This window comes from Sinocyclocheilus rhinocerous, unplaced genomic scaffold, assembly GCF_001515625.1.
Source record: "Sinocyclocheilus rhinocerous isolate Xijiao unplaced genomic scaffold, SAMN03320098_v1.1 scaffold4561, whole genome shotgun sequence".
In the NCBI taxonomy this organism is placed as follows: domain Eukaryota; kingdom Metazoa; phylum Chordata; class Actinopteri; order Cypriniformes; family Cyprinidae; genus Sinocyclocheilus; species Sinocyclocheilus rhinocerous.
The window spans coordinates 77,560-88,501 of record NW_015657966.1 but is presented as its reverse complement, the minus strand read 5'-3'; the positions used below and the strand labels follow the sequence as shown (position 1 = coordinate 88,501).

At 38.7% G+C, this 10,942-nt stretch overlaps 1 protein-coding gene across 1 annotated transcript in view; it reads left to right on the top strand.

Annotated features, from left to right (window-relative positions):
• Positions 1-5,491, top strand: part of LOC107721812 (calmodulin) — a 13,951-nt gene extending 8,460 nt beyond the window's left edge. The window contains exons 2-6 of the mRNA XM_016529979.1: positions 440-470; positions 560-703; positions 3,794-3,900; positions 4,015-4,150; positions 4,910-5,491. Coding sequence (XP_016385465.1) covers positions 440-470; positions 560-703; positions 3,794-3,900; positions 4,015-4,150; positions 4,910-4,938 — 447 coding nt within the window. The 3' untranslated portion in view covers positions 4,939-5,491. The remainder of the gene's footprint in view (positions 1-439; positions 471-559; positions 704-3,793; positions 3,901-4,014; positions 4,151-4,909) is intronic.
• Positions 5,492-10,942: the final 5,451 nt, after the last annotated feature.

Genomic DNA, 10,942 nt, shown 5'->3' with positions numbered 1-10,942 from the left:
GTAGTAAATCTCCATCACCTGCTTTCAGATGGAGCGGCATTTACTACACAGAGCCGTAGTTCACTGACAATTAGGCAATATCGCGTTCATAATCGCAGATGAATCGCATTCGATTATGAAGTTGATTAGTTGTCAGTGAACTACGGCTCTGTGTATTAAATGCCGCTCCATCTGAAAGCAGGTGATGGAGATTTACTACCAATCACGAAACCGGCTTTACTGATGAGATGCGCATGACAATCGCATGCGATTAATTGCACAGCCCTATGTCACATTATCAGTTCAGTTTTCGTATAATGGCAAACGATCAGACTCTTTGAGATGCATTACATTATTGTTTTAATACTAAAACAGAAAAGCTTTTTTTTGCTTGTGTCTACTTAGTAAAATAAAAATAAAATAAATGGTAACCAGCATTTCTTTTCTCTTTGATCTCTAGGCTGACCAGTTAACAGAGGAGCAGATCGCCGGTAAGAGTTCATGTACATAATCAGATCACTTTGATTTGTGTATTTTTAAGCACACACTAAATACAGCTAAAACCCTTTTCTGATCTCAGAGTTCAAGGAGGCTTTCTCCTTATTCGACAAGGATGGTGACGGCACCATCACGACCAAAGAGCTGGGCACAGTCATGCGGTCGCTGGGTCAGAACCCCACAGAGGCAGAGCTGCAGGACATGATCAATGAGGTGGACGCTGATGGTGAGTGGCTTTGAAAGTAACAATGAATCACAGTTGAATGAAATTGATCACTTTTTTCTTTTGAAATTTGAACAAAATATCTCCAACTTCAAGAACACTTCCCACCAAATCAAACAATGGGTTGAACCAGTGTTGTGTGAGATTGCTCAGACAAATGGAGAATATTTGTTCAGGACATCAGCCTATAAATGGCTTACTTATAATCGGGTCAGTGACACAATGCTCAATTTTAATATTAAACTCCTGATTTATTTAAAGATACACTATAGATGCAATTTATAAAGCAGCATCATGTAAAAAATGTCAGTGTGATGCAACTGTCCTGATATCATGATGAAGAAAACCTTAGGTAGTTTGGCAAGATCTTTTATTATTATTTATTATAAAAGAAATATGTCAACAAAACTGCTTATTAATGCATGTTATAATATATAACTTTTGCTCACCATATGGAAGTCATGTGGCGCAACCAGCCTGCAGAGACATACAGGAAAAACACAAAGAGGACATCTGCAGACCATCATGACTCTGTGTCAAAGTCTAAATAAATCCTAAAATATCAGATAATTTGACCTATTTATAACAAGTCAAGGTTAGTTTAGGTTGAAAAATGTCATGTGGTGCGACTCCACAAAACATTTTTATGTATGACTTTATGGTATGTGAGAATTGTCAAATTGAAACTAAACATTATCATTTTATTTTTTTGAAAATCAAGTAGCAAGTATTGTGAAAAATGACACCCTTCACCTTTAATTGAAAGACCGTTTTTTTCACGCGCCTGTCATTGGCGTAAGTACAGCCTGTCTGTGAGGCCATTTAATCTCATCCACTCGTCGCTGTGACATAACAGCATCCGACAGTGCGACGATCCACTCGCTCAGCGCTCTCTCAGCCAAGAGTGACACCAGAAAACTCTCCAATCAGCCTCCTGTCACAGACGTCTCAGACAGACAGACAAACAGCCGCGCCACAAGCCGAGATGGTGCGGGAGGATCGGGAGGCTGCAAGACTCCTAAAGCCTGTCAGATTGCGAGCCGTTCCGTCGGTCTTCTTCGATCAGCGAATCGATAGGCCTGTGGGATGCAGCCTGCCTCCCTCCTGCCGTGACGTGATCTAGGTCAGACGGCAATAATGCGAGTAGTGGAAAATAAAAGTAATTGCATAATCCACTCTTTGCGTTCGTCATTTTGTTCCCACGCACTTATGGAACTCAGTTGCCAGGAAACCGGGGAATAACTTATTTTGAGAATCGACTCTGGAAGTGACCTGGAAATGGCTGATTTCAGCACAATTGTGCATTGCTGAGTGGTCCTTCTAGTAATGAATTGTGCTTCCCTTAGGTACTTGAGAAAGACTGTGCTAATATGACTCAACATCCTGTAGCGATCAGAGGTCTTACATTTTATCTGCCATGCTAAGAATGTGGCGTGTTCTTCATTGAATAGGAGTTAAGCCCCGTTCACACCAAGAACGATAACTATAAAGACAACGATATTAGCGTCCACACCAGCGAACGATATCGTCTGTTTATTCTAAGCACACATGCGTCTGCCGCTTTAAATTCTTGAGCTCGTTACAGCAGGATGGATTCTGATTGGCTGTCAGTGTTTTATCGTTCATCAGCTGGAAAAAAATAGTTTTGAAAGTGATCACAACGATATCGTTCCTCTGTATCGTTATCGTTATAGTTGTGTTGTGGACTCAGCTATTCTTTAATATTGAGAACGATTTTTAGAACTATATCTTTATCGTTATCTTTATAGTTATCGTGCTTGGTGTGAACGGGCCTTTACTCTCAGGTTGTCTCGCTATTTTAAGCCACACACCATTAAATCACCATCTGCGCCAAGCCACAGGACCGTAGCCTTCAAATCAGAGTCAAAGCTCAATGTCCCTTTTAGGCTGGCTAATCCTAGACCAGTGGCTCCACACATCCAGACGGTAATCCAGCCTGGTCTGGCTTGACCTATTTCAGACCTCAGTGAAAGTTAAACGTGGTTTAGCTCTTTTATGGTCAGCTGCGGCTAGTCGATGCCAGCTGTAGGGATCTAGTCGTGTCTCTTATATCACAGTCAGCCTCTCAGCTTTTATTATTCTCCGCAGTCCCTCGAGGACTATCATCCACTGCTAACCCAGAGTGAGTCACATGGTTTTTGATCTCTCTTAGCGAATACCCACCTCATCCCTTTGCTCATCGGTAAACTGTGAGTGACCACAGCGTGTCCCGGGAAGGACTGCGGTTTACGTTAGGAGAGCTTCCTGAGACGGTGTGGATGTGTCATCGCCCAAAACATAAAGATCTTTAACTACTGTTTTAGTAGACTTTGGGCCAGATTTACTAACGCAGGGGAAAATGGTGATGAAAAGGTGCCTTGTTGCATATGCATCTGTAGGAGTTTCCCTTTCAGACTCACAATTTAAGGGAGGAGAGTATTTCAATTTATAATGCAAGGTTTTGACTAAGGTTTGAATTAGTCAGTTTACTGGTATTTGTGCCATTTTTCCCCCCCCCCCCAAAAAAAGCATATCTTAACCCATTTTACACTTGACACGGCTGTGATAGTTGCTGATTTGCGCTGCTCTTGGTAGATTGCATTATTCATTGGGGAAATGGTCTGACTGCATCTGTGTTTATTAATTTGTGCATTGTCCGTAGATCAACCACAGAACTTTCCACTCCCATCAGCGCTTTTATGCGATTGCGATCTCACGCTAATTTGCCCTATTTTGTGAAGCTGGCCTTTTAACATAAATACGAATGCCTTTTCTGCCTGAGTCGAAAATATAAAAGTGAGGTAAAGTTTAAAATTTGATATAAAGTCTAAATTAAAGTTGTAATTATTAGAAAAAACAAATACATAATGACCATTCAGAGACCATTGTGAGAAATGAAGTCACAATACTGAGAAATGGCTTTAAATTCGTTTAAAGTTGGCTATTTCTTGCAGTTTTAAGATGTAAAGTCATAGTTAACTTTTTTCTTTTGTTAATCTGAGGTGGAAATGGTTTCTGTATCAGAGTATCTGAGGTGAGCATTTCCTGTCCATTCTTCTGTTTTCAGTAATATCTCATTTCCCATTTTCTTAGGAAATGGAACCATAGATTTCCCAGAGTTCTTGACAATGATGGCCAGGAAAATGAAGGACACAGACAGTGAGGAAGAGATTCGCGAGGCTTTTCGGGTATTTGACAAGGTATGTTTGAGCTGTTTATTACAGCCAAAATTGACTCAACCTTCAGAGTCACAGCAGTGAGGCCAAGATTTTCCCACCTTTTTTTGTGGCTGACATCCAGTTTTTTCTCTTCAGGATGGTAATGGCTACATCAGTGCTGCAGAGTTGCGTCACGTCATGACAAACCTCGGCGAGAAGCTGACAGATGAAGAGGTGGATGAAATGATCAGAGAAGCCGACATAGATGGTGATGGTCAGGTGAACTATGAAGGTAAGTTGCTTACTGTACCGCTCAGTGCCCACTGTATTTCCCCCAATTTTTTTGTCTATTCATCTGGTAACTCAACTATAATACATCTACACATATATCACATAAAGAAGATGTAGTAAGTGTTTACTATGGTTGGAAATTATTGGAAAATATATTTAAACAAAAACAATAGAATCAAGCAATTTTCCTCATGATTACTCATGATTTATCAGTTTTAATCAGTCTTAAAGGAACACGCCACTATTTTTGAAAATAGGCTAATTTTCCAACTCCCCTAGAGTTAAACAGTTGAGTTTTACCGTTTTCGAATCCATTCAGTCGATCTCCGGGTCTGGCGGTAGCAAACGGTAAAACTCAACTGTTTAACTCTAGGGGAGTTGGAAAATGAACCTATTTTCAAAAATAGTGGCGTGTTCCTTTAATGATTCATTTACTCAGTGAATTGGTCAGTTCAGAGTCTTAGATTCCTTTAGAATCTCATCTGTCTTTTACTTTTAAGTTTACATTTCCCAGAATGCACCATATTTGTGCAGAGCACATGTGAAAGGCCCCTTTTTGTTTTGCTGAAAACGGAGCCTCTTGATTAGAAGCATATGAAAGCCATTCAGAAATGGGATGCTAATTACCATGCAAATTTTGCCTTCACCTCTTGATTAAAAAATTAATAAACCATTGAACAATTTAAAAGCTGGCTGCACATCGTGGCATTCGGCCCAAAGCAACTGCCTAATCTCATTTTCTCTCCATCTCTCCTCTCAGAATTTGTACAGATGATGACCGCAAAGTGAAGCCGACTCCTCCTGCCGTGCCCTCTTAGAAGAGAAAAAAATCAGTCAAATGTTTTACTTACCTCTTGGGAATTTTTTTTTTATTTATTCATAATGTTTCTGTTTAAAATTAATTGAATGTTAAAATAAAGTATCCTTCTGTCCACACAGAAAATAATGGGAAAAAGTCAAATATCTGCATGAAATGGTTAGTGATCCTGTCCCCAAAGATCGGTCTAGCATCAGTTATTCGAGAAAAATAACCTGTAACCACCTTCAAACTGAAGAAAAACAGCATTTGGTGAACTCCTTAAGTTCCATCTGCTCTTGATCATGTTTGGGCTGGCCATCCTCCTTTTGTTCTCTCGTTTTTTCTGTTCTTCATGCATGCAGCTTGAGCCCGGAGCTCATTCTCCAGCCAGTCGGACCGTTCCAAGTCCACTGAAGTGTTGTATTGTGGAGTTTTGTAATTTTTAAGAGGAACCACAAGTAGAGAGAAAGCTTGTGAATTCAAGTTTCCTGTGGAATGGGGCTTTAATGTATTGTGGGGGGAAAAAAGGGTAAAAATCAAAAATGAAAAAAAAAAAAAACATTTAAAACAACAAAAAGTAGAAAATGTTTGGCATGATTTTTTTTTATTTATTTATTTTTTTTTCGATTGTTTATTTTTGTTTTATGACTTTCTTTTCCTGGACGGCCGTCTCGCACCAGGATGGAGATGAGGATGGGATGGAGGGATGTTGTGGATGTTTGGTGGAGTGTGGCTGAGCCTTCACTTTTCTGTCCTCTGTTTCGGTGAATTCTCCCCTGCACCGCTTCTGCTGTGGGAGTTTGCACTCCACTCTTCAGTTTGCATTCATTCCAAGTTGTACATGCTACTGTTTTAATATTTTCTTCAAATAAAGTGACCATGTGCTTTACGACTACCACTTCTGCTCTGTTATTCCTCATCAAACCATTGTGTGTCCGTTAAGTGAGGATAAGGTAAGGTTTTTTTTCTCCGCTTTTGGGTTTGCTTTAATTCACCATCTCATCCATCCCAATGGAGCTCAGATAGATCAGTGACAGCTCTAGACCACCTGTGCAGCTAAATTACAGCTTCCTGCTGAGCCATCAAACATTTAATAACCCAATCAACTGGCTTCTCTAGAAGTTTTCTCCTTTTCTCAAGTGTCGTTGTACACCTCAGTTCTCTTAGCTTCAGATATTTATGCATATTAGACATGAGTTCCTTCAGAATTGACCTGCATAATGCAAAACTCCAGTCTTAACAGCTGCCCACCCAAGACTCAGGAGAGAGTCTCACTCGCCAGAGCCGCACATTTTGACATCTGAGCTGCTCCTGGGGTTAAATTAGGCGTATCAATATTTCACGTGAAAATGAGGCAGCGCTGGTGCCGCAGCAGTAAGAGGAGAGCAGGATTTACCACCCTCCCCCTCCACCGACCAAACACTATCAGATTACACAAAACAATGCAGAAACCAGCTCCTGCATGTTCAGGCCACAACCTTTTTGCTTAAGTGCTTTTGTATAATAGCGTTGAATTTCAAAATCCAGAGCCTTAAAAAATCTCATAGTTTTTCTGTGATATTTTATGAAAAAGATGACAAACACGAGATGACACATTTCATTACACCAAATACACAAAATAATGTTCTTTTTAGCAACATCATATGACCCCTTTAAGTTTGTGTATTTATTTACATATTTTTTTCAAAGATTATTGACCTTGAAACACAGTCCTGAGGATCTGGGGTCTTTGTCTGATTCATTTTCTATTTTATTTTTTCCGGGGGTTTTTTCCTCAAATAGTAACAAGTAATTTTGTTATTGTTTATAGTTGTATGTGTATATACTGTATATATATATATGTATATGTATATGTGTATAATACAGTGCATAATACATAATACAGAAGAAACTGGCTGTTTTGCAATAGAAGCCTTCAGAAACACTGATCTGATGTCAGACAGGAGGAGGAAGTCATTACCACAGGAACAGCTGTTAAAGGTTACTGTGATCTTTCATCAAGGGACGTTGCACATAAACTGCACAAATAAGTGTTGCCGACTCAGTCTAGATGAGATGTTGAGATCACATGACGAGCCAAATACTACAGAATTTATTGAGGTGACCTCAATATTGCTACAATTACAGTAATTACAAGTGACAAAACTGCCATCTGTAACCAAAAACAGGACGCTGCATCTGTGAAAATATTATATCATGACAACTTTCTGAAGATTTTAGCATGGTAATGGATATGACAGTGTTAATGTATTTGGTCTCGGTGGAAAAGATCTGCTACGCTGTTGAATTGCTGCTGCTGTTGGTTATTGCTGTTGTTGTAGATTATTGCTGCTGCAAAGCAAGTAGGAACTTGCTACTGCCAATACATATGCTGATACGGTGCTGTAAATATTTCCGACATACTGCTGCTGCACAAATAGCATATAATAACCCATAGCAGATCTATACAAGTGGAGCTGGGGAAGGTGGAGGGTTACAGAGGAACTTTGAAAGCACACTGCGAAATGCTCTAGTGAAAGCTAACCAGCCATTTAAACGCAAAGCAGCAAGCTCATTGGTTGTGTATGCAACATGAACCAATCAGCTTGTGCCAAGTAGTTTAACACTGTGAATATCATCAGTTTGCAGTATAAGGATCCATAAGCCTGCGCCATCTAAAGTTTCATGACAGAACTTGGCATTTGTTTAAGAAGAAAAATAAGAAAAAGCAAAACATGACTAAAAATGACTTGGCTTTATTTTAAATGGACATTAGCACTACTTATTGCATACTTCTTAAAAAAAAGTAATATACGAAGAAGTTTGCATTATGCAACGATAACCACTTCAATCCACAGAACGCTTCACTAAAAGGCCTTTCAGCCAATCGAAAAAGTGCTGCAGGAAACACTGATGCGATCTGCGACACACTTGTGGTGCGTAATGAGACAAAAATGTAGTTATGCTCACCAACAAACTTGTGTTTTTCATATTTCTTGACATCCTCATATTTTGCAATGAACCACTTATTTCCTGTCTTTGGCCAACATTTTAAAACCGCTGATATGGATGACCTCAAAGCAAACACATACAGACGAAAAGAAGCCAGTCATTTTTACGTTACCCATTTAAAAAGTGTTACACAGATTTTTTATATACTCTAAGTTAGGACTGCACGATATCTCGAAATAATAAATGTCGTGATATGGCTCAGTGTGATTATCAAATCACAAAGCCATGCGGTTTCATTAATATGCTGCAGGTTTTAGTGAAGCCTGGCAACATGTTTCATTTGGACTGATTGAGACGATGAAAAACTTCATCATGAGCTTCACATGTCAAATGAACACAGTGCCAAGCTTCACTCTGAAATCCATATATCATATTATTATCAATATTAACAATAAAAATCATTACTTTAATAATTATTTTATAGTCATATTGGAAAGGTAAAAAATTCAAATAATTAAAAAAAAAAAACTATAAAAAATATATATATACATATATATATATATATATATATACTATATACTATAAGTTGAGAAAGAATGTCAAAAAATTCAATTAAAAAGCTACACACTTTAATACACTGAAAAAGAAGAAAAAAAAGCTGGTGTAGGATTTACCTTGAAACAAAATTCACTGAGAAATTGCTAGTAGATTTCACAAGCAATTACAAAGAAATGACAAGTAACACCGAATTAAACATGACATTTTGAAGTAGAAAGACTAACATAGTATTTTCTTGTGAAACGAACGTCTGTAATCTTCTTTTCACAGTGTACTTCTCAGTTATGAGTGACCCAATGTGAGGTTGTGGATGTAAGATGGCTGTCACTGCTCGAAGAGGAAGTCTGAGTGAGAAGGCAGTTACGCCTACTGCTGATAGAAGACCAAAAGTCAACCAGACAGAAAGAGAAATTGCTGACACTGTGGACGGAGAGCTCCAGCGAGGCTTCGAGTGATTCTCCTGCTGCAGTGACCGCTGTGGAGGTGAGAGTCAGGGATTGCAGCAGCGTCAGCAGAACCGGAGCTCATAAACCTCCAGGTGGCACGCTAGAGAGAAAGTGCTGAGCTGGGGTGGTGGGATCCTCCTGCCAGGGATTTCCTCGCTCTGATGTACACACTCTAATCTTGGATTTATGCCACCTGAGCGGGGAATGCTGGGACATGATGCTGCGGCCTGCATGAGCGAAACGGCCAGAGCGGCAATGCTTTGCAGTGGCAATAAAATGCTAATGATAAGCAGCACGTGACACGTGAGTGAGATGGAGCGGTGAGGAATTGCTGTTTATGACGGACAGATGCAATTTCCACTTTTCGGTTATAAAGGGAACGAAATCCAACCCGAGGTGAATGAAGTATGTCGATTTATGTCCGCGTCCTGCAGTCTAATCAAACTGAGCGGACTGTGTGAGTCTTTCCAAGAGATGTTTTATAGTCTTCAGAAGCGCTCGGCCCATTTTCCTGCCAGTTTGGCTTGTATTGATGGCGTCTGCAGATCTGTGGAGCACTGAAGCATACAGAGCTGACGCTGCCTTTTGATGGAGCGACATCCTGACGCATTTTCTGCAGTGCGAAAGGGAGGAGAAACTTGTGTCTTAATGACTAAAGAGGCTATTTAGACAATGAGTAAATAGTGCAGCAAGTTCCTGATGTTGACCAGAGAGAGATAAAGTTACTAGCTGAGTGATGACCCTACGAATGCTTTCTTAAGCATTAGAGGCATTAAAGGATTAGTTCACTTCTGAATTAAAATTTCCTCATAATTTCCTCACCCCCATGTCATTCAAGATGTTCATGTCTTTCTTTCTTCAGTCGAAAAGAAATTAAGGTTTTTGAGGAAAACATTCTTTGTAATGCGTTACTCCCAACACTGCCCTTTAATTTCTTTTCGACTGAAGAAAGAAAGACATGAACATCTTGGATGACATGGGGGTGAGAAAATTATGAGGAAATTTTAATTCAGAAGTGAACTAATCCTTTAATTCAACCAGATCTCACAGGAAAATGTGACTATTTTACAAGGTGATGATTTCATACGAATTTGTATGATGTGAATCATATGAAAACATGATTTTTAGAACAAGTAAGCATGAAGCTCTTTACAGTTACTTTTACTTTTAAATGACTTTTAGTTACTTTTAGTGTTAGGGTTGTATTTTATTTTATTTTATTTTATTTATTTATTTTACAAATTGTGCAAATTCATATGAAGACAACATATACACCAATTCACCAAAGCATAAAATAGTTACAATAATATAATTGTCAAGAGTCTGTGTTGCATAAATCCCAATGTTGCTGTAGGAACTATTAGATATGTTAGATAAACTATTATAGAATTAACCTACAAAAGTCTAATACTCAGCTGTAAACCCACATTTTGAGTGCAATTACAAAACTTTTATCTTAAAATTACAACACGCATACCAAAATTTGAACCCTTTCTGCAGCATGACTGGAAGTAAATATTCTCCATTCAACCTTGACACCCAAGTTTTAAATTATAGAATGAACCTAGCATGAAAAGTAGCTCATTTTGATCAGTTTTACTTTAAAGTACATTTAAACCATTGTTTTACTAATCTTTTCTCATGCTTTCTCATAAGTACACTTATTTTGATGTTGACTAACATACTAAAGCGTATGCAAAGTAATCTTAACTGGGTTATTTCGATATTACATTTAGTTAATATAATACATAAGTTAATATATTTTAAATTGCAACTTCATTATTACAAATGTGTAATTACATATATTACCGTATTGTCCCGAATATAAGACGATATTTTTTTCTTGGAAATACATCTGAAAAAACGCGGTCGTCTTATATTCAGGGTCTAGACTTTGACATGTCAATAATACACCCACAACACTAGGTGGCGCCAAAACCGCATAAAACGAGTGTGCCATGAAATACTAATGTAATGCGTGTTGTAAAGATCGCGAGTAAAAACAAAAGAAAAAAAAACCTTACAGCTGCATGAGTCGTGACGGTCACGTTAGCCTGAT